The 23158-nt window shown below is 43.9% G+C and overlaps 2 protein-coding genes across 12 annotated transcripts in view; one reads left to right on the top strand and one right to left on the bottom strand.

Moving 5' to 3' along the window:
- The window catches only part of kcnab2a (potassium voltage-gated channel subfamily A regulatory beta subunit 2a), a 43745-nt gene extending 39119 nt beyond the window's left edge, over positions 1 to 4626 (top strand). For all 8 annotated transcript variants that reach the window (XM_049734000.1, XM_049733995.1, XM_049733998.2 and 5 more), the window contains 3 exons: positions 199 to 319; positions 1302 to 1390; positions 1976 to 4626. In XM_049734000.1, the coding sequence (XP_049589957.1) occupies positions 199 to 319; positions 1302 to 1390; positions 1976 to 2065 (300 nt within the window). In that variant the 3' untranslated portion in view covers positions 2066 to 4626. The remainder of the gene's footprint in view (positions 1 to 198; positions 320 to 1301; positions 1391 to 1975) is intronic.
- Positions 4627 to 9265: 4639 nt separating this feature from the next.
- Positions 9266 to 23158, bottom strand: part of megf6b (multiple EGF-like-domains 6b) — a 32301-nt gene continuing 18408 nt past the window's right edge. For 3 of the 4 annotated variants that reach the window (XM_049733979.1, XM_049733981.1, XM_049733980.2), the window contains 33 exons: positions 21330 to 21452; positions 19567 to 19692; positions 19128 to 19250; positions 18716 to 18838; positions 18493 to 18630; positions 17962 to 18084; positions 17477 to 17599; positions 17221 to 17391; positions 16629 to 16760; positions 16409 to 16537; positions 16210 to 16338; positions 15973 to 16107; positions 15774 to 15908; positions 15548 to 15673; positions 15351 to 15482; positions 15153 to 15281; positions 14950 to 15081; positions 14746 to 14874; positions 14554 to 14682; positions 13679 to 13807; positions 13340 to 13468; positions 12503 to 12631; positions 12307 to 12435; positions 11978 to 12106; positions 11777 to 11908; positions 11504 to 11632; positions 11289 to 11417; positions 11096 to 11224; positions 10576 to 10704; positions 10342 to 10470; positions 10138 to 10266; positions 9941 to 10069; positions 9266 to 9871 (listed from right to left, as the gene is read on the bottom strand). In XM_049733979.1, coding sequence (XP_049589936.1) covers positions 9807 to 9871; positions 9941 to 10069; positions 10138 to 10266; positions 10342 to 10470; positions 10576 to 10704; positions 11096 to 11224; positions 11289 to 11417; positions 11504 to 11632; positions 11777 to 11908; positions 11978 to 12106; positions 12307 to 12435; positions 12503 to 12631; positions 13340 to 13468; positions 13679 to 13807; positions 14554 to 14682; positions 14746 to 14874; positions 14950 to 15081; positions 15153 to 15281; positions 15351 to 15482; positions 15548 to 15673; positions 15774 to 15908; positions 15973 to 16107; positions 16210 to 16338; positions 16409 to 16537; positions 16629 to 16760; positions 17221 to 17391; positions 17477 to 17599; positions 17962 to 18084; positions 18493 to 18630; positions 18716 to 18838; positions 19128 to 19250; positions 19567 to 19692; positions 21330 to 21452 — 4232 coding nt within the window. In that variant the 3' untranslated portion in view covers positions 9266 to 9806. Of the gene's footprint in view, positions 9872 to 9940; positions 10070 to 10137; positions 10267 to 10341; positions 10471 to 10575; positions 10705 to 11095; positions 11225 to 11288; positions 11418 to 11503; positions 11633 to 11776; positions 11909 to 11977; positions 12107 to 12306; positions 12436 to 12502; positions 12632 to 13339; positions 13469 to 13678; positions 13808 to 14553; positions 14683 to 14745; positions 14875 to 14949; positions 15082 to 15152; positions 15282 to 15350; positions 15483 to 15547; positions 15674 to 15773; positions 15909 to 15972; positions 16108 to 16209; positions 16339 to 16408; positions 16538 to 16628; positions 16761 to 17220; positions 17392 to 17476; positions 17600 to 17961; positions 18085 to 18492; positions 18631 to 18715; positions 18839 to 19127; positions 19251 to 19566; positions 19693 to 21329; positions 21453 to 22692; positions 23048 to 23158 lie in introns of those variants that run through there. The other variant, XM_049733982.2, reaches the window with a different exon arrangement.

Genomic DNA, 23158 nt, shown 5'->3' with positions numbered 1-23158 from the left:
ATAGATTTGTGATTAGGGCGTACGGGTTTGAAGCTTAATTGGGGGTTAGAAAAAAAACTCAAGTATGGTCAACAAGTGAAGTGTATGCAGGAGGAGACAGTCACATGTTTAAAAACAGGCCCTGGTGACACGGGAGGCGAGGCGGCCGCGGTGTGAGCAGGGCGGTGTTTTTGAGCAGGTGTGCTGTGTTTTCGACAGGGTTACCAGTGGTTGAAGGACAAGATCTTGAGCGAGGAGGGTCGGCGTCAGCAGGCGAAGTTGAAAGAGCTGCAGGCGATCGCGGAGCGGCTGGGCTGCACTCTGCCCCAACTCGCCATCGGTACGCAGATGCCATTCTGCTGCTCTCTCTCTTTCTGTCTGTCTGTCCGTCCCCTCTGGCTCGGAGGGGCCGAGGTCGTCAATTTGTCCGTCTTCTCCACGTGTGCTTGTTTAGGTCGAGGTAGTCAATGACATAATTTTGAACGTCATTTAAAAAAACAAAAAAAATTATGAGTATGAGCACCCGTCTGTATTTATTATGTTTGTCAAATCGACATAACTATCTACAGACTGTATCTGCAGGGATGGCAGCCATGGTGGAAATTCTGGAACATTCCTTTGAATGCATTTTGTGTTGTAATTATCAACATATGGCACGTAAGCGCCTCCGTGGCGTGTGTTCATTCATACATATGCAAAGTCGCAGGAGAGTGCTTAGTGTCAACATGCATTTAGCAGTTTCTGGAGTTAGCATCAAGATGGCGTGCCACACATAAATCCCACCAGTGGATCCATATTGATTCTCCAGGAAAATCACCCTGCCCAAAAAAAACCCCAGAAAAGCCCAAACTGTCGAGGGCCGTTAAAGCATCCCGACTAGTCAACACGAGACTTCCCTCTCTTATCGCGCCGTAGATTTTTCACGCTGTCAGGAAGACGGCGTTTATGGATTAGCTTTCACGGCCCATTAACGCACGCTCTCGTCTCTCCCAATTACCATAAATCCTCCGAGCAGTCCTACCAGGGAAGCGCGCGGCGATTTATGTCCTCCAGGTGATCATCTATATCAATGTGACATTCCAGTATTGAATATAAAGTCTACAAAAATGACTTGCTGCACACCCCGCTGCTTAGGGCTGCACCCTGAGGTGCTCAACGCTCAGTGGCTTCTTCCATCAACACCAATGTGTCATCCCCATTTTAGTTTGGCAATTTTTATCCTCTTACATTTTTTAGAAGTTGCACTTCAGCAGCTTGTAGACGTTGTAAAAAAAAAAAGGTCAGTATGGTTTCTTATCTGGATGATATGCTCGCTCCTGCAGCGTGGTGTCTACGTAACGAGGGCGTCAGCTCTGTCCTTTTAGGGGCGTCCAACACTGACCAATTGATGGAGAACATAGGAGCCATTCAGGTGAGCGTGATCAATGTGTGTGAGTATGTGTTTGTGCGGATACGTCTTTGAGTGTTATGCGTGCGTGTGTTAGCTTAGTGTCCAAGAGGCTGGCGCAGCCTCTCTTCCGGGAACACATGAGCCTCTGGGTCACTTTTCTACTGCATGCTCCAATACTCCACTGCGCCAATGCCGCCTCCTAATAAGGTCAAACACTTGCCACGGGGGGTGAGGGCTAAAGGGCACAACCCTCTCCTGCTGATAAGATGCAGGATATATCCAATTGCATCCTTTTCCTGATTTACACATTGCATGAGAGTTATCCCATTTTGAAATGTTGCGCTCACATTTCCGGAGGGCTCTGCACATTTCCTTAAAAAAGACACACTAGCTTTTTGTTGTGAGTTAAAATACGTTTTATTATTTCATATAAATGAAATCGCAAAAATCTGTTGAAACTCGCTCAGGTAGATTTTGAGATACATGTTAATAATTGAGCATATTGATAAAAATCATTTAAAAAAATGATGTTTTGATGCACGTTCAGTGCATCTAGTGGTACACATGGGAGTGGGGTGACTGATCTTTCTCCATGTCCCTCTTAAGGTTCTCCCCAAGCTGTCGTCATCCATCACGCACGAGGTGGACAGCATCCTGGGCAACAAGCCGTACAGTAAAAAGGACTACCGTTCTTAACGCCCGGTAGCCTCAGCGCGTCTCGCCTTTTTGCCTGATCCTCCGTTTGCTTGAGCTTCAACCCTTGAGCGAGAACCCCCGCCCCCCATTGCTCCCATGCCCCAAAACCCCCTCCCTCAACCTGAACCCTCCTGGCGCATGAGTGTGGTCGCACCAAAAGGCCACCAGGGGGCTCCCTCGCTCACACTTCCAGGGATATAAGAAAAAAAGAGGAAAAAAACTGGCATCTCTCGAGAGGTTTGCAAGTCAGACTTTGATTAAGAAAAAGAGTGAAAAACAAAATAAGCACACGCTGGTTTGGGTGCTCAGATGTTGTTCTGCCACGCCCAGCAAGCTGATGGTCATACGTGAAGAACACGTGTTCTCGTGTTACCCTCCACGTCGTCTTGTGTTTGTGTCTTTGTCTGACAACAATCAGCACTTTAGTATGGTCAGTGTCGGTATCCTACCGCATTCTTAGCCCGCACACATTGCACTAGACAAAAAGAAGAAGTGGCCTCATGGTACTTTCCTCAAATTGACATCCACCATCTCTACCATTTTTTTCAATTCTTTTTTTGAGATGCTCCACACTCCTGTTGCCTCTTTCAATACCCCCCTGAGGCTCTTCCATCATCCTCATGTGCATAATTAACACACTTGTGTCTTTAGCATTAGCATTTGCTATACCAATTAGTTCAAGGAAGCAGGCAACTTTAATTTTAATGTTAGTTGGATGACGCAGACATGTGACATTTTGATCACTATCAGATGGCGTTAATATGCTTGTGTCTTAAGTTTTTAATATTAACGTCAGCTTTAGCTTTAACGGCTTCAGCTTTAGCGAAGCAGCCATCTTGGATCCTTGTTGCCATTAATGGGCGTTAACTTACCTCGGTCTTCGACTTAATGTAAGCTTTAGTTTTACCGTTACCTAGAGCAAGTAGCTGTTGTTCGCCATCGAGGGTGTTAACATTTATGTGTCTTTAACTTCAATGTTAGCTATCGGGAGTTCGGCACCAGAGTGGAACCAAACCCTGAATATTTCTTTGCAAGAAAACATTGTATGTGTAAACGCTTTTCAAAACTGATTGATATCACAATCATGGAATAAGAATTAAATGGAATCTCTAATGAGGGTACAACATCTTGGGTTTTGTGGCCATGTTGGCTGTTGTTCACTGTCAGAGGCTATTAACGTGCCTATATCTTTCATTTCAACATCGGCTTTAACATTAATGTAGAGTGAGAAGCTTTCCATCAAAGGCTGCTTATGTGCCTATGTCTTTTTTTATGTTAAGAGCATGATATCAAACTCGGGACTTGCTAACCAGAGCTCGGGTCTTAAGCTATTTTAGCTTCAGCATGTTACCAACAGAAGTAGCCGTTAAGGACCTTGCTCCCCATCGGAGAGTGTAATATGACAGCTTTCATGTTAGCTTTAGTCATTTTGGTTCTTGTTTTTTTTTTTAATCAGAGAGTGTTAATGTGCCCGTGTCCTTAGCATTCATGTTAATGCAAAGAAGGAACGTCACCGGATGCTACCATACCTATTTTCTTTACTTTAAACATGAGCTAAGGGAAGCGGTTATCTTGACACATCATGGGACAATGATGCCGCACATGATTATTTTATTTTTTTAACCTTTAACATTGGCTTTTGTATCAATGTTAGCAGAAGTGAAAAATATTTCTCATCAAACCTGAAGAAAAATTGTCGTGTGTGTGTGTGTGCTCTATATGCATATGCAGTATGAAGATCTGGAGGATCCCCAGTGTGGTACATTCATGCTCGTCTACTTTTTAGTTGCAAATGTAATCTTGGCATAACAAAGTCGCTTTGGCAGCAAGCAGTCTGTGAGGAAGAGACATATTTTTGTTGTGTGTGGCAACAGTTCAGGGAAGCAAGCGGGTGTTTTTTGGGTGGATTTGTGCTTAACCCATTTGCTCAGTGCAATATCAACGGTTCAATTATAATTACAGTAAACACAATTTGCATATACAAATGAATGTTTCTGAGTACAGAAGCGTGGCTTAGATCAAAGTACAAAGTCACTTCCCAGTTATGTTCTTGTTTTCAATTCAGAAAATCAACACAGCACTGGTAAAGAGCTTGGAAATCAAATCCACTTTTACACAAGACCTAAGCTTAATTTGAAAAATTAAAATAATGGATGAATGGCACAAGACTCATTGTCATCCTCTTGGTGGAGGTGACTTCAGAAATGGAAGCGGAAAAGAAGAGAATCTATTTTTATGTTTTCGCCTGTAACAATTCATCATGATTCATCACGTGGCTGGGTTTTTTCCCTCTCCATAAGACTGACCAGTTGTTGTGATTGTGGAGAAAAACGGTCGAGGGAGACAAAGATCTCGTGTACATAATGAGACCTGTGTATATATTATATATACATTCTATTCCAGTAGTGATCGCCTCTGCCTTTTGTTTATTTTTATTCATTTGAAAAAAAAGTTCTTTTGCAGGCGTTGCTAACTGCACTGTGCTTGAATCTGAATTCTAGACAAAGATGTACAGCTTCATCATCATTAAAAAAACTTATTGAAGAATGGCAAATGAAAAACGGTGTGTGTCTCTCTTCAATTACAATTCAATATTTAGTTTTACAAAAGATATCTATTTTTGTCATGACCATGTATAGTAAGGATTTTTTTAGTTAAAAAATAGTAGTGTTGGCTCGTGAGTGAACAATTCGTTCAAAAGAACGGTTTTTTTTCAGTGAACGAGAGTGAACGAATCACTTCCTAAAGTGATTCGTTCTTTTTTCAGGTCATATAACTTCAACCACTAGATGTCGGTAATGCGCATTGAAGCTGGTGCCACCTCGCCGTAAAACAAAACGAAGAAGAAAATGATGTAACTTCTCGTTCACGAACGAGTCGTGAATTGCATTTCTCGTTCACCATCGAACGAATTTGTGAGTGAGTGATTCGCATTTCCAGTTCATCGCGAGAACGGGTCAGTGAGAGAACGAATCCTGACTTTCCCGTTCGCGAACGAGTCATTGGGTGAACTGCCTTCCCGTGCATCAACGGATCAGTCAGTGAACGTGTTGCGTCTCCTGGCGTGAACTATGTAAGCCAGAATGTAGATTTACGATTTGCCAAGGAAAAAAAGAACCACTCACTGAAACACTTCTTTTATGCACGTTTTCTCCAAGCTAACGGCTAACTTTATTGCATGAGGGCTGCGCCGTTATGCAAAAACGGGGAAATTATGTTTCTTTTTGGGTAATCTTGATTTTATAATACTTATAGTAGTTTTTAAATAACGTGTATGCATATATAGGCCTAAATATTGTTATCCAATATATCTACTGCAATTTCACGTTAGATTGCTGGTTTGAAATTTACTTTTAATATTATTATTATTTTTAAATAAACATTTGTTAAAACTTGTCTGGTGTTTTATTCCTTGTTTTTATATTCGCCAATTAAAACGTAAAAATCAGACATTTGGTTAACTGCTTTATATGAGTTGGTGTCCCCCAAAATAACAAATGTCAGCATAACGGATTTTTTTTTCAACCTTTTATTCAAACACAAACACATTCGGTATAATTACACCATCAACTACAATCCAACAAATACAAAATTTAAACATCAATGTTGACATAACGTATGTCGGCTGGCATAGCAGCAATGCTGTCTGTAACTCACTCGTAAATCTTCGCGAACGGACCTGAAAATGGTGGTGTACCTAATAGAGTGTCCGAATGACGTCACAGATCAAACAGCCAATCAGAAAGTGGGGGTGAGGGCGGGTGTGGCACCTTTCACTTTCCGTGAAGGTTTGACCATGATTTTTGCCTGATGAAGTGGCCTGTGATTAGGTACACCTGAAAATGGCGGTGTACCTAATGGAGTGTCCGAATGACGTCACAGATCAAAGAGCCAATCAGAAAGTGGGGGTGAGGGCGGGTGTGGCACTTTTCACTTTCAGTTAAGCTTTGGCCATGATTTTTCCCTAATGAAGTGGCCTATTATTAGGAACACCTGAAAATGGCGGTGTACCTAATGGAGTGTCCGAGTAACGTCACAGATCAAACAGCCAACTTTTGTGGCACTTTTCACTTTCACTTAAGCTTTTTCACTAATGAAGTGGCCTGTGATTAGGTACACCTCATGGACACTTCAATAGGTACACTACACGAGGTAAAAAAAAAATTAAAAATTAATGAATGAATGAATAAGAAAGTGTAGCGAACGATTCTGTGAACGATTCCTTTAAACAAATCTTTTGAGTTCGAGAACTGGAATGTACATCACTCGTACAAAAGACTGCAGGCAGCCATGAGTTGGCAGGTAGAAATAGTCGACTTGGTTAGTGACATGGGCTCTTGCTGGGGAGGAACTTGGTTTGATCCCAGGTGTGTTCCATGGTGTGCTTTTAGAATAGGACCACTTTTTTTTTCCCCAATCACAGGCCACTTCATTAGGGAAAAATCATGGTCAAAGCTTCACAGAAAGTGAAAAGCGCCACACCCGCCATCACCCCCACTTTCTGATTGGCTGTTTGATCTGTGACATTACTCGTACACTCCATTAGGTACACCGACATTTTCAGGTGTTCCTAATAATAGGCCACTTCATTAGGGAAAAATTATGGTCAAAGCTTCACGGAAAGTGAAAACTGCCACACCCGCCCTCACCCCCACTTTCTGATTGGCTGCTTGATCCGTGACGACACTCGGACACTCCATTAGGTACACCGCCATTTTCAAGTGTACCTAATAACAGGCCACTTTATTAGGGAAATATCATGGTCAAAGGTCACAGGTGTCAAGCTCTAGTCCTCGGGGACGCATTCCAATATGTTTTCCAAGATTCCCTCGTTAAGTGCACCTGTGTGAAAAGTTTTTGTTCATTTTCACGTTCTACAGGAGCTAAAACTTTTCACGCAGGTGCACTTAACGAGGGAATCACTCAGACACTCCATTAGGTACACCACCATTTTCAAGTGTACCTAATAACAGGCCACTTTATTAGGGAAATATCATGGTCAAAGGTCACAGGTGTCAAGCTCTAGTCCTCGGGGCCGCGTTCCAACATGTTTTCCAAGTGACCCTCGTTAAGCGCACCTGCGTGAAAAGTTTTAGCTCCTTTCACGTTCTGCAGTGGCTAAAACTTTTCACGCAGGTGCACTTAACGAGGGAATCACTCAGACACTCCATTAGGTACACTGCCATTTTCAAGTGTACTGAATAACAGGCCACTTTATTAGGGAAATATCATGGTCAAAGGTCACAGGTGTCAAGCTCTCGTCGTCGGGGCCGCATTCCAACATGTTTTCCAAGATTCCCTCGTTAAGTGCACCTGCGTGAAAAGTTTTAGCTCCTGCAGAACGTGAAAATGAACAAAATCTTTTCACGCAGGTGTGTTTAACGAGGGTAACTTGGAAAACATATTGGAACGCGGCCCCTCGAGGACTGGAGGTTGACACCCCTGCTTTAAGTGAAAAATGCCACACCCGCCCTCACCCCCACTTTCTGATTGGCTGTTTGATCTGTGACGTCACTCGGACACTCCATTAGGTACACCGCCATTTTCAGGTGTTCCTAATAACAGGCTAATTCATTAGGGAAAAATCACGGTCAAAGCTTCACGGAAAGTGAAAAGTGCCACACCCGCCCTCACCCCCACTTTCTGATTGGCTGTTTGATGTGTGACGTCATTCGGACACTCTATTAGGTACACCCCCATTTTCAGGTTCGTTTGCGAAGATTCACGAGTGAGTGACAGACAGCATTGCTGCTATGCCAGCCGACACACGTTATGCCGACATTGATGTTTTAATTTTGTATTTGTTGGATTGTAGTTGATGGCGTTATTATACCGAATGTGTTTGTGTTTGAATAAAAGGTTGAAAAAAAATCCATTATGCCGACATTTGTTATTTTGGGGACACCAACTCATACAACAACGTAAAATACATATTGTCATATAAAGCAGTTAAACACCAGTCTGATTTTTATGTTTTAATTGGCGAATATAAAAACAAGGAATAAAACACCAGACAAGTTTTAACATAAATGTTTATTCAAAATAATAATAATAGTAATAAAAGTACATTTCAAACCAGCAATCCAATGTGAAACTGCAGTAGATATATTGGATAACAATATTTAGGCATATATATATGCATACACGTTATTTAAAAACTACTAGAAGTAAATCGTAAATCTACATTCTGGTTTACGCCAGGAGACGCAACACGTCCACTGACTGATCGGTTGAGGCACAGGAAGGCAGTTCACTCATTGACTCGTTCGCGAACGGGAAAGTCAGGATTCGTTCCCTCACTGATCCGTTCTCGCGATGAACTGGAAATGCAAATCACTCACTCACTGACTCGTTCACTCACAGATCTGTTCAGTTGGCGAACGGGAAATGCAATTCACGACTCGTTCGTGAACGGGAAGTTACGTCATTTTCTTCTTCGTTTTGTTTTACGGCGAGGTGGCACCAGCTTCAATGCGCATTACCGACACCTACTGGTTGAAGTCATATGAACTGGAAAAAAAACCGAATCACTTGAGGAAGTATATTGTATTGTATTGATGTGTATGGGTTGTTTCCACGGGATGTTGTAAAAAAAAAAAAAAAACTGGATCAGTGTTTTTTACAATTTTATTATTTTTTTACAAGGCTTTTTTAGTAAAAAAAAAAAGACCATGTATAGTAAGGATTTTTTTCATTAAAAACTGACCATGCATAATAAAGCCTTTTTGGGGGAAAAAAAGAGATTATTTATAGCAAGGCTTTTTTTTAATTACCATTTTTTAAATTACCATGTATATGAAGGCTTTCATTTCGTATCTTTTTTTTTTACAATTTTTTTTTACAATTTTTTACAAGGCTTTTTTAGTAAAAAAAATGACCAAGTATATTTGGATAACTAAAAACTACTATATAAGGATTTTTTTCGTTAAAAAAAAAAACCATGTATTGTAAGGCTTTTTTTTTTTTCATTAAAAGCTGATCATGTATAATAAAGCTTTTTTGGGAAAAAAAAAAAAAAGATTATTTATAGTAAGGCTTTTTTTTTAATTACCATTTTTTTAAATTACCATGTTAAGAAAGGCTTTTATTTCATATTTTTTTTTCCCACAATGTTCAGTAAGGCTTTTTTAATAAACCCATTCCATTCACACAAGTATCAATCCAGGTGTATCACCTTACAATCTTAAATACAAGAGAATATTACTTGAATTGTCTTTTTCTTTAATGAATTGAAACAAAAAAAACATAACTGTGGTCCAGAATGTGCAAACACAAACAACCTGCTCTTTGTGCCAGACGAAGGTTGGAAATAAAGAATGTACAAATGACATATTCAAAGTGCAAAATATTTCAAATCTTTTTTTCTCTCACCTATTTAAGTTTATTTAAATGTAAATTTTGAAACAGAACTATCAGACAGAGAAAAAACATTTTGGTTGATAAAAATGAAGACATCAGCTCATGTTGGATGTGAAGAGTTGCAAAGTTACTACGAATAATAACACATGGCGGCACATTTCAATATAAAAAATGAATTATTCTATATACAATCACTGCAAAAGATATTTCTAAGGCAAAATATTTAACACAAAATACCAATGTGCAGTTACAAAAAAGATGCCATTTTGTTTTTGCTCCACTTCTTAAAGCTTGTGTCCCAAAGTGGAATCTTAGCAAAGTCTTTTTCCACGTGAAATTGTTCCATCCTGCTCGTGAACAAACTTCCACAGAGTGGGGGGCGCTATAAGGAGTTTTCCTGCATAAAGCTTCCCGTGCTGTTCCCTGGAGTGAGGTGTGGCGGTCCTCCTTGAGGATACAAGTGTGAGGATGCGTTCAGCACATTTGAAGACATTTGACTTTAAGAATGGAGCTCACCTTCCTGACAGGAGAATCCAATCCACATGTGCATGCATGTGCAGCGGCCATTACGCGGGTTGCAGCGAGCATCGTGCTGGCATTCACAGCTCTGCGTGCAGTCGGGCCCGAAACGATCCTCTCGACACTCTGTCACAAATTAAAAACAATTAAAATCTGTCTTAAATCACTCCGTATATACATATATGTTTACTCACGGAGGTCGCATCTTTGTCCGGTCCTCCCCGCCTCGCAGAGACACCTTCCGGTGACAGAATCGCACGGAGCATCGCGCTCGCAGTCGCACACTTTAGCGCAGTCGTGCCCATACGTGCCTTGTTCACACACTGATCGTAAAGAACCAAAACATCGATTAGCCACAAGGGGGCAGCCTTTACATCGCGTTCTGTGACGAGACTTACTTTTTTGACAGCGAGAGCCGTGACGCCCGGCGGGACAAATGCAATGACCGGTCGCTGGCTGGCAGGCAGCTCCGACCGCGCAGTTACACTGCAGTTGACACAGCGACCCATACAGACCCGCTGGACACGCTGAGGAACACAACAACGTCATGAATCAAAAATTTAAAAAAAACAATAATAGGCAGTGTCTGCAGTTGAGTAAACAAGTGTCGTATTTTTGTGTTGTTTTCTCACCGTGTTGGCACACATGACCATAGTACCCAGGGGCACAGAGACAGGCGCCGCTCACTCTGTCGCACGTGCCGTTATTTTTACATTCGCACGCCAGCCGGCAGTCGGCGCCAAACGTACCCGCCGGGCATGCTGGGATGCAAGAACATGAGAAAGGAGAGTGTCAGTCATGTGAGCACTCCCTCTGGAGCAGGGGTGTCAAACTCATTTTTTTCCACGGGCCGCATTATAGTCATAGCTTCTTTCAGAGGGCCATTATGACTTTCAACCCAAATAAATGTATGAGTACTTCATATTATCTACAGTAAAAGCTACTAAACAAACTGTCAAATAACTCAAATCAGACAAGTAAAAACTGGTCAAATATTGGGAAAAAAATATTATTAAAAGTGAAGACAAATTGCAATTCTAGTAACGACACACGAATTTGATGCACAATTTGTCTTCGCGGGCCACATAAAATGATGTGGCGGGCTGTTTGACACCTGTGCTCTGGAGGATTTGGGAGCGTGCAATGTGTTACCTTTGTCACAGTGTTGTCCGCTCCATCCCAGGCCGCAAGTGCACTTGCCCGTCTCCGGGTGGCACGTGGCCCCATTGCTGCAGTTGCAACGCCTCACGCAGCCGGAGCCGAACCAGCCTGGAGGACAACCTGATGTGCAAGACACACATACGTATGTGTGTGCGCACACACACTGACGTAAGGGGGTACTCACTGTGTAAGCAGTGCTCTCCTCTCCGTCCAGGCGGACACACACAGCGACCAGTCACCGGGTGGTTCCGAGCTCCGTCTCCACAGACGGCCACCTGAGCGCAGTCTGCTCCGTAGCGTCCATTGGGACACGCTGTCGTCGTGGAAACCATAAGTCATTTCCCACTTCATGATGATCCACCAGTTATAAAACTGTTGTTTTATTCTTTCTGGACTCACTGATGTTGCAGCGCGCGCCAATAAATCCTGCAGGACATTTGCAGGTGCCGCTGGACGGCACACACATGCCACCATTTTTACAGTCACACTCACGTTCACAGTTTGGACCGTAACGGCCCGCTCCACATGCTGAACACATGAAAGTAAATGACATACATACAAAGTAAGGAAACTACTACTTTGTAAAAGCATATAGTTAAAAAAAAAATGTAATTTAATCAAAAATGTAATGTAAATGAACCATTTTAGAAATATGATTTTCCTGAGTTTTACCTTGGTCACAATTGGGCCCGTGGAAGCCCGGGGCACAGTAGCACAATCCAGACACCGGGTGACACAGTTGGTTGGGTTGGGAACACTGGCAAACCTCGTTGCAGTTGGGGCCAAACGTCCCAGGGAGGCAAGCTGACGTCAGAAGGAAAGCGACAGGTTGCCATGTATGTATTTCCTCAGTGCAAGCCGATGAAGACTCACTTTGCTCGCAGCCGTTGCCAGTGAGTCCCGCCGGGCAGCCGCACTCGCCCGACACGTGGTGGCAGGACGTGCCCGCAGAACAGCTGCAGCGCCGCATGCAACCCGGCCCAAAAGAACCTGGCAGACAGGCTGCAAGCAAACAAATCAGGATATTATGGTTTGATTTTTTTTTTAAATAAAAGACATACATAATTTATTTTTAGTCCATTTCTCTCTTAGTCAAAACATTTAAATGTACAGTGCAGCTTTTCATTTAGAACACAGCCGCATCCATAGTTATAAGAGGGTGTGCAAACTTGTGCAATCACTTTTTCCTTCTTTTGCAGTACCTTTGTCGCAATGTTTTCCTCTCCAACCAGGTGGGCACTGACAGTCGCCCGTGACGTGGTGGCACGACGCCCCGCGTGCACACTGACACCTCTCCTCGCACCCGAGCCCAAATGTGCCCGGCTCACAAGCTGCGAGTGCAAATGAAAGTCACAAAAGACACACAACAGACACACAAAATGCGGATCAAATACTCACATTGTTGGCAGTGTTCTCCAATCCATCCTGCGGCGCAGCTGCATCGTCCCGTCTGTCTGTCACACTGGCCGCCGTTCTCACACACACACTCGCGCTGGCAGTTGGCCCCGAAGCGTCCCGCCGCGCATTCTGTGTGGAAAACACGCATGACGCACACGTTGATCATGATGGAACGCAAACGGCAGAAATCACACAGCATTCACCGGGTTGCTGCTGATGGCTGCAAAATGTTCCCATGTCACAATTTTCACTTAAAACTAGGGTCATGGTTTCAAACTAGGGTTTCAAACTAGGGTTAGGGTTTCAAGTCAGGGTTCAAAACTAGGGTCAGGGTTTCCAACTAGGGTTTCAAACTAGGGTTAAGGTTTTAAGAAACTTTTCTGTAGTTTTTTTAAATGATTTATGGGGTGTCATTTTTTAAAAATTAAATTATGATTGATCCACAAGGATACCTGAGGTCATTGTTTTAAAAGATTTTTGGGACAGAAAAATCTGATCTGAATTTTAAATTTAAATTGGTTTACATTGGAATCTCTGCTGTATTTTTTGTTTTTATTCTCCCCGCCACATGTTGCACATGTTTCGAATAACTAAGTAGCAACTGATATTAAAAAGTGTAATAAGTAACAACTGCTCGTAAATTCTAACTGCGCAAGAACACACACACAGAGTGAAGTAATGAGCTGAGCCTGAAAAGCTTCTGGCGGTTGTTGCAAAGAGCAGCCACACTTATTGGACGTCTAAAGATCATCCAGTCGAATAGAGGACGGCCAAACATCCCCCCCCCCAAAAAAAAATGCAAATAAATCTCACATCTATTTGAAGACTTCCTCTTACCCAGTTCACAGGCAGTTCCAGTCCAGCCACTTGCACACGAACACTTCCCGCTGCTTTTATCGCACGTGGCTCCATTCTGACACAAGCAGGGGTGCCGACAGTCGGGGCCAAAGAACCCCGCCCGGCATTCTGGGAGGAAATGCTATATTAAAAATAATTTTGGATTTTTTTTTTCTTTTTCATAAGTCAATTTCACAGAGTATAGAATTTCAACTGTCTTACTTTTACTTTAGAGTTGAATCCGTATCTTTTTTTTTTTTTACCCAATTATCGATACTTCTATTTAACGATATAGTGTTTTACTGCCACTGCTGAGTCATCACTTATACGTGCGCTCACCTTGTGCACAGTCGGGTCCACTCCAGCCCGGCGCACACGCACACAACCCACTAGCCGGGTGGCAGATGCCGTTGTTACGGCAACTGCAGGTTAGATTACAGCCGTCGCCATAGAAACCGCTCGGGCACGCTGCCAATGAGAAGGAATTTAAAAAATAAAACCATAGCAAACTGATAAATCTTTACATTCCAAGTTCAGATTTTGTCATGTGACAACTGCTTTATGAAATGGATTAAAGTCACATCTACTGTATATCCATCCATCCATCCATTTTCTGAACCGCTTAGTCCCCACGGGGGTCGCGGGCGTGCTGGAGCCTATCCCAGCCGTCATCGGGCAGTAGGCGGGGGACACCCTGAACTGGTTGCCAGCCAATCGCAGGGCACACAGAGACAAACAACCATTCGCACTCGCACTCACACCTAGGGACAATTTGGAGTGATCAATTGGCCTACCAAGCATGTTTTTGGGATGTGGGAGGAAACCGGAGTGCCCGGAGAAAACCCACGCGGGCTCGGGGAGAACATGCAAACTCCGCACAGGGAGGGCCGGAGGTGGAATCGAACCCGCACCCTCCTAACTGTGAGGCGGACGTGCTACCCAGTGCGCCGCCGAGCCGCCACATCTACTGTATATTTTGATTTAAATAGTGCATTAAAAAAAATTGGGGGTGTTGAAAAAATATTCAAGTCCACTTCTGAAATTGATTATATTATTAAATTAAGTATTGGATCATTCAAACATATTTCATTATTAAAAATGTTCACTCTAAAACATGACACAAAACACCCTGTAACAATCAACAATTTTTTTTTTTTTTTCATTTTTTAAACTAAACAATTTTCAAATAGTTCACATTGTGTGGCTTGACTCACTTTGGTTGCAGAATGCTCCAATCCATCCACCAGGACAGGAACACAGCCCGCTGATAGCGTCGCAGCGGCCGCCATTATGACACGCACATTTCTTCTGACAGTCCAATCCAAAGAAGCCCTGAGGACACGCTGAGACATACTGTACCATGATTGACACGCACACTTGAAAAAGTAAAACTGTGAGTTGCTTACGCTTTTCGCAGAAAGTTCCCGTCCATCCCACTTGGCAGGTGCACGCGCCGCTCACGTGGTCGCACAACGCCTGGTTGTCACACTGACATCGGTGACGACAACCCAGACCAAACATTCCCGCTGGACATCCTGACAAATGAACACAAACTGATTTATTTAACCCAATTTAAATATATAAATGCATATATTGCTGTCCGCACGTACTCTCATGGCACCGTGTCCCGGTGTAACCGGCCTCGCAGTTGCACCGACCCGTCACCGCATCACAGCTGCCGTCTCCGTTCTGACAGTCGCAGCTCCCAACGCAATCCGTCCCCCAGTGGCCCGTGTCGCAAGCTGACACAAAAAAGAAAAAAAATCTGTCTTGAGTTTGATTTTATTTTGATCGTTTTCTTAGGGGTTGCTACCTTTCTGGCAGTTGTGGCCAGTCCAGCCGGGAGCGCAGGTGCATCGCCCACTCACTGGGTTGCAACGGGCGTTGTTCTCGCACGCGCATTTCCACTGGCAACCTCGACCGTAACGACCACTTGGGCACGCTAAGATGAGAAGAAATCAAGTTGGTGACATTCTTACAAAATCTAAAGCCAATTAAAAACGATACTCACAATGGTGACAGAGTGTTCCCATAAAGCCTGGGGCGCAGTTACACGAGCCGTTCAGTTTATCACACACGCCGCCATTCTCACAAACGGGGCAGCTTTCTGAACAGCCCACACCCCAAAAGCCCTCTGGACACACTGTTGGAGAAATGTTTTCATTATTTTTGTTAACTAGGTGACACTGTGGCGTTTGATTGACTTACCATTCTCACAGCGCGGCCCAGAAAAGCCGGCAGGACACCTGCAGCGTCCCGTCACTTTGTCACAGGGGGCGCCGCTGCAGTTACAAGGATGAACGCAGGCGGCTCCGAAGCTTCCTTCGGGGCAGTCTAACGGACAGCACATGCGAAGGGTTGATTAATTTAAATGACTATGTACAAATGTTGTTTTTTTCAGGAATCTCTCAACAGTCAAGTGAAGGTTACCCACCTTGTTCACAGCTGTCGCCGTGACGACCTGGCGGACACTCTCGTTGGCACTCCCCGCTCACGTGGTCACACGACACCCCGGTCGGGCACGCGCACTTTTTCTCACAGCCACCGCCGTACGTGCCTGGGCTGCATTCTGCAGCAGGAAAATAAAGCTGCTCACATACGAGAGAAAGGACAGTAAGATATATTTTACTCACCTTCCTTGCAGGTGTTGCCTCGGTAACCGGGTTTGCACACACACGTGCCGTATCGACGGTGGCACTCCGCAGTGTTGCGTTGGATGCACTGACACTCTTCGGAGCAGCCGGCGCCGAAAGTCCACTTTGGACAAGCTGGAAGAAGAAAGTAACAGTTGCTGGCGGTGGTGGGTCAGAGTTTTATTTTATCGTTTTAGGATCTTGTAGATTTCGATCTATGAATCGATGTCATCTTACGGAGGTGGCAGAAGCGTCCATACAGCCCGGGGTCACATAGGCAGGCTCCGTAAGTGCGATGACAGCGTCCGTTATTGGCGCAGTTACACTTTTTATGGCACTGCTTGCCGTAGAACCCCTTCGGACATCCTGCACATAGAAAACCAAATTATTGAATTGTGTTTTGCCTGAAGGACCGAGTACTGAAAATACACCTCACCGTCTTGGCACAGGTCCCCGCTGACGCCTGGTGGGCAGCGACAGCTCCCGGTGATGGGATTGCAGCTCGCGCCGTTCTTACACTTACAAGGGAAGGAGCAGTTTTGACCAAAATAGTCCTCAGGGCACGCTGTGGCAGTGAAAACACAACAGAGGGTCTCGCTAGGATGAAATCTCCATATTTTTTGCAATTATAAAAAAATGCATTGTTGTGTTCTCACTCTGGTTGCAGATTATTCCCGTCCACCCGTCGGGACAATCGCAGCCATCCTGCCGAGCGTTACACTTTCCTCCGTTAGAACAGTCATCACATGTCAGACTGCAGTCGTTCCCGAAAGTGTCGTCCAAACACACTACAAGTCACCAAACAAACTTTAGGAAAGTCGAAACTTTTGAACATCAACACAAAATAGAGCCTTTGCCTTCCTGCTGTTGTTGCTGCTGTCAGGGGACGTAAGCCTCAGCATTCCTGTGTGCGAGGTGAGCAAGAGGTGCGCTAATTGAGACGAATTGGAGTCAGCATGGTTGAAAAGGGTGTGGCACTTTTTTAGTGCACTTTTCACAACTGTGTGGTGTAGGGGATGCACCTTAAAAAAATCTATAATTAATAACATAACACGTAAAGCTTGATAAGTAGGTGGCAGTGTAAATATGTGCTATTTTTGCAGACGCACACAGATTGGCACATTTTAAAACTGGGGTTCTGCGCCGTTGTGGGTGTGAACACAGTCAGCGTGACATATATAGAATATAAGATATATAAGACTCAGAGCCGTGGATTAGCGGAAACTCAATAACTCAAGAAATACGAACCAAATTTTTCAGATAGATTACTCTCGGCCCTCAGGTCGCCCTCGTCGTCCTCGTAGTCGTCGTAGCGCTCAAGAGGTTGGCTGTAGTCGTGCAGCAAGGTAAGCTGGGGGCGAATCAGGGGCAGCTCGGCGGCGCCTCCGCTGTACAGGGTCTCGACTGCGTTGTCCAGAACTGCGGGGGAGGACAAGTTTAGATTTGGGTTTGGCATGCCGACGGGGGATTGGCACTCGCCCACGCTTTCTCAGACAGTACTCACGGATGCAGGACAAGCGGTCCTCATCCAGACGGAATCCTCGTCGGCAAAAGCACTGGTAGGAGCCACCGTTGTTTTGACACGTGTGATCACAACCGCCGTTACCTGACAGACACTCGTTGATGTCTAAACAACAAGAGAGAAAAGACAGCTGTAAAGTTGCTCCTTAACAACATACACATTGAACACATTCTTAAATTTAAGTATTTAGTGGGATAAGTACTGTAAATATACATTTTGGGCGAATCAATGTTGTGGTTGTAATTGAGAATAGTTGGAATTCTTATTTTTACGTTTTACAGTGTACCTACAACCGACCTATTTTTAACTGTTCCAACTTTGCAAGAACTTAAACTCAATGAGATCATCGGCCAATGCCGAATAAATATTGTGTCTGGAGTCTAAATGACTGATGCGTGAATGTAAAAGTGAGAAAGACAAATGGGATATTTCTTCTTTTTCATAAATGTGTGGAATTTTAAACATACCGTCACAGCTGCATCCATCTGAGCTAAGGCGGTAGCCCGCTGAGCAGTAGCACTCGTAGCCTCCGGGATAGTTGGCACAGTTCTGCTGGCAGCAGGAGCTCTGCTGGCCACACTCGTCCACGTCTGCCAAACGCAACACAAGCAGTGAGACCAAACTTTACGATCTGCTGCCTTGAGGCACTTTTTTTTTTTAAAGGATGAAATAATGCAAATCGTGCAGTTTGAGAAGTCAAATGTGGGTCGCGTGAACAATGGGAAGTGACTAGATCTTGATGACTTAAAACAAAGGAAAAGCTTTTGGCGGAAAGATGTGTTTATTATCAAACTTGATATCAAACCTGAAATTAGGTTTCATGTCAGAGCTTCAATACTAATTCTAAACTGTTGCTTGGCAAGCTACACGCAATTATTTCTTTTGCCAAAGGAGAAGCCCAACTGATTTGGAATGGCATCCAAAACAGGGTGGTCCAGGTCACTGAGGTCGTATAAAATTAAAAACTTACAGTCCACATCCAATTAATTCATTCTTACCAACACAGGTTTTAAGGTCATCATGGAGGCGGTAACCTTGGTTACAGGTGCAAACCGGGCCGCTGTTGGAATGCTGGCAATGATGCGAGCATCCGCCATTGTTGTTCTCGCAGCTGTTCACAATCTCCATCTCGATTCCTATTGGAATAGCCTGTGTATTAATTTAGTGCCTCATGGCGTGATTTTTATGTAATGATTGATAGGTCACATAAGTTAAACTCACTGTAACACTGTTTGCCGTCTGATCCAAGCTCGTAGGCGGCGTTACAAACGCAGGCAAAGGAGCCCGGCGTGTTGTGGCAGCCGTGAGCACAGTTGGCCTTTTCAGTCTGACACTCGTCAATATCTAAAAAATAATAATAATAATAATCACTTTGTAAAATGCATGCAGAAGTTGTTATTATTTTTTTTTTTTAGAATTAAATTAGCCAGACAGGTTGTATCTATATAAAAAAAAAAAAAGTCCACCACTATATGAGTCTTGAACGATATTGAGCGTATGCCAATTGCTATGAATAATTACAGAAATGAAACCAACTGACCTTGTTTCAGACTCAGGAATTGGAACTCAACCGATTCATATCATATTGCAATATAATGATGTCTACTTCTAATTTTGCGGGCAGCGGTTTTACCTTCACATGTGCGTCCGTCTTCAGCCAGAATAAAGCCCACCCTGCAGTCGCAGTGCGCGTTGCCGCCGTCGGCCCGACACTGATGCATGCAGCCTCCATTGTTTTCGGCGCAGGGATTCTGCACTGTCGAGACACACGGGAAGCATTGACTGGAAAATGCATTCAAGTGTATTTTTTTTTTTTTTTTAACTTGTGTCAGGAATGACATCCTTGTGTTCAGCGTAAACAAAAGAAATGTCCCTCGGGAATAAAAGTTGCCTGGTAAGCGAGTGTCATTTTCAAATAGAAAGCTATTGTTTGCATGCCAAGAAAACTATGCAAAGTGTTGCTTTCATTCTGAGTCAAGTGTCCACAAAGATAATTACTATTGGCTTTTGGCGCCAGGTATACTTTACATTTAAGTCATGATTATTTTTACTTTCCAGGTGCGGGCACTTACATTTGCAATGCTTGCCATCCTCTGTCAGCTCGTAGTTGGGCTTGCAGCGGCATTGGAAGTGAGCGGTAGACTGCTGGATGCAGTAGTGTTCACAGCCACCATTGCTGAGGGCGCAAGAGTGGACGGCTACAAAGTAAAAAAAAAAAAAATTATCTTTGTATCATGTTGCAATGTGTAAAAAATATGTTTAAAAAAATCAAGTTATAATCGGCTGATTTTTGTCAATTTTAAAAGCTAATATCCTACGATTAATCAGTTCGGTCCTAGTTCAATTTTTTCCACTGAGGATAAAGAACGTATGCCTCCGCACATTGTCATTGTCTCACCACGTGTTGCTGCACCATTTGTATTAAAGAGTTATAAAACCACAACATATGTTTAGCTTTTTGTGTTAGTATTTAAGCTAGCAGACTCACAAAGTGTGCAATTCTCTGTGTGTGTTTTTTTTTTTTTTTGGTAAACTTTCCCAGGGAGGAAAAAAAAAATCACTACCACCATGTGGCTCTCATTACACAAATTGAGACAACTTGAGACACAACAATGGACAGAGCGACAGTTTGTACCTTAAAAGACTCACAATTGTGAGATTCGCAAATCCGGGTTCCATTTCATAATATAAGTTATTAGAGGGATGATCTCTGGTTTTGGTCAGAATTTTGATTGCACTGAAGGTTGACGTCACGGTTCTCATAGTAATCGCCGGCTTGACATCCTTTTGATGATGGTTGCGTGCCATCAGCGCAAATGGGGCAACAATCAAGGCTTAAAGTCCACATCATACAATGATGAGGTTGCGAACATGACCATCCCAATCATCTCACCAAGCTGAACTCAATCACTTGAGCCAAAACAAGATGGGTCTATGTTTTTGGCTGTGCAAGGCTACAGTCATGATCCATCCATCAAAGGGCGCATGACAAACCTCACAGAGCTTTCCAGTTTAAACATTTTGGGCGTGTGGCACGGGTCTGACCTCTGCGGTCAGATCTAGAACCGGATAAGATAAGCAAAGCCGAGATCGGATTCATTCGAGGACGTGCGTTGTTGTCGTTTTCCAACCACTGATGTACTGATTGGAACGTTTTGCCCTTTAACCAGCCCTGCGTGTGATCACTCTGTGAAGGGGAAAAAAGAAACCCTCCAGATACACAAGAAATTTTCCGTTTATTTGTGAGCATACTTTAGATTTTTTCCTGAAGGGCATCTGCACAGCTTTACCGCATCAGACCGCAAGCCTGCAAAGTCTCACGACGGGGCTTCACCTGGAGTCGCGCCCCACGTAGACGCTGATTATCGCTGCAATCAGACTCGCAGAGACAGCGGGGGAGGGGGGGGGGGGCTATGATGATCTACAAACGCTAGCCGGGACCACTGTTGATTGTTGATACTCCTCAACATGAAACTAAGCATATGTTCTGAAAGGTTTCCGACAAGTAAAAGGCTGGCCTCAATCCTAATCACAGGTGCTCTTCAAGCCAATTCTGTAGCTAACAATGTGGATCAGCAGATGGATTGTGTCCAGCTGTCATCAATGAGCAGGAGCGCTTCCCGCCGCTGGATGCTGAACCGATTTAGACGCTTTCATGCTGCGTGATTTCACGGCCAACGTCTGCTTGAATTAATTTCAAGAGGAGCTGCCGACGAATACAGTTGAGTCAATTCATTCCCATTTGCTGATCTGATGCATTCAATTGCATCGGTTAAAGTTTGCGAGCACACAGACAACCATTAGATGTCATGCCGATACATCCACATGTACTTACGAAGGCATGTGCGTCCGTCGACGTGCAGGCGAGATCCCATCTGACACTCGCAGTAGTAGGAGCCCCTGGTGTTAACGCATCTGTGCTGGCAGCCGCCATTATGGACCTGGCATTCATCAATATCTGCGGGAAAGAGGATGACGGTGAGTTTAAGATGGGATACGAAAGCAGGAAGAGAGAAAAAGCCTGTCATTATGGCAAATTAAATTCCAGTTGAGCTGCCGGGCTGGAAGGACGGATTACGATAAGGGAGTTGAGGAGATGAAGGATCAGGCCAAGTAAGGAAGTAACTGCGATGCAAATGAAGCACAACAAATCCCACCATGTGGTAACAACTAGTGTACAGTTAAATTTTTTCCCAGTGCGGGCGAAGCCAACATATGGAAGCATCCACATTCCGCTTAGCCATGCCACGATATTGGAAAGACAATAAAAAGAAGTGCGGGAAGTAGCGGTGAGCCAAACATGACCGCAATTAGTTTCCTAAACATGTCTTGAATTAAAGGTCAAAGATTGATAAATTGTTAGTCATATCAGACTGTCCTCCAACTTTCTGTAAACTCAGCAGAAATGTAACTGAACGACGTGCAGGGAGCAGTGAGTGAGTTCATGACTGACAAACGCAGGTAACACATCATAAATGACTGTGGATAATTCAGTCGTGGGAAGCAATGTGGCCTCACACGCAATTGTATTCATTTTTATTTGTAATCTGGTGTCAATTATTTTCTAGTGCTGCACATAGTGTAAATGGTGAAAAAAAATTGGCTAAAAGAGTGTTTTTGTCACCGTCCGGGACAATGTGGCACGCGGACGGGAGCATCTGGACCTCATCGAGCACTTTGCACTGCACATGCGTCTTGTCTTGATGTTCACAAGGTGCACGGGAGGACACGAGGGGCAAAAAGGGGTCTTTAAAACTTGTGTTTCTTTGTCTTCTGCAGCCAAACGTCAGCCTCGCTCTATGTGCAGCAGCTGGCAGGAGTCACTTCAACACTTTTCTTCCCTTTTTCCGTGCGTGCTGCTCGTCGTGATTTGATTTGGGGGAAAACAAGTCCCGCTAACCGCAAGGGTTGATGGCACGTTAGCGCTTTGCCCTCACACACACACACACAAAACTCTTGTCAGTGTTGAATTTATTATGCACGAAAGAAGTGAAAAATATGTCTGAATTTCATTTGGCGTATTTCTGAGATCAAAAGAATGCTTGTCGTTATTTAAAATATACTTTTGTTCAGTCATGCTAGAAAATAGTGATGATAGCATGTTTTCAATGTGCATTCATCTCATGTCAGAATCTCCAAAAACTCCCAGACTGCTCCGATTGCCCAATTTGGAATTTGACCAGGAAGTCCTCACTTACCTGCAGCCCCGTGAGGCGGGTTGTAGCCATGGTAACCATAGAAACAATGCGGCCTGTAGCAAAGCCTCCTGTAGAAACCGTACGGGTAGTTTGCAGCAGATGCAAAAAACGGCAACATTTCCACAAGCATCAGGAGGAAAATCCACCATCCTGATGCCAAAACCATTTTGTGGTATTATCCCTCAGGGACTAAAGTATAACTACACGATTAATCAAACTTAAAAACTAAGTGAAAACTCCAGTTGGAAGACCGGGAAAATCATTATGAAAAATGGGAGCGTGCGGAATGCCGGTGGGGTTATCTCTCACTCAGTCTAGACTGCCTCTGGAGTTTTGTGTCCTTCCATCTTCCTCTCACATTCTCACCCTCCCAAAGCTCTAGTTTGTCCGTCACAGAAAAGACCCGCCCCCCCTTCATGCACAAAGCACCTACAACTGCTGACACTTCTGCAAAAATTGAGGTGTA

This window comes from Syngnathus scovelli, chromosome 11 (genome assembly GCF_024217435.2).
Source record: "Syngnathus scovelli strain Florida chromosome 11, RoL_Ssco_1.2, whole genome shotgun sequence".
NCBI classification, from domain to species: domain Eukaryota; kingdom Metazoa; phylum Chordata; class Actinopteri; order Syngnathiformes; family Syngnathidae; genus Syngnathus; species Syngnathus scovelli.
The sequence above is the reverse complement of the archived record's forward strand: the minus strand, read 5'-3'. Positions and strand labels throughout refer to the sequence as shown.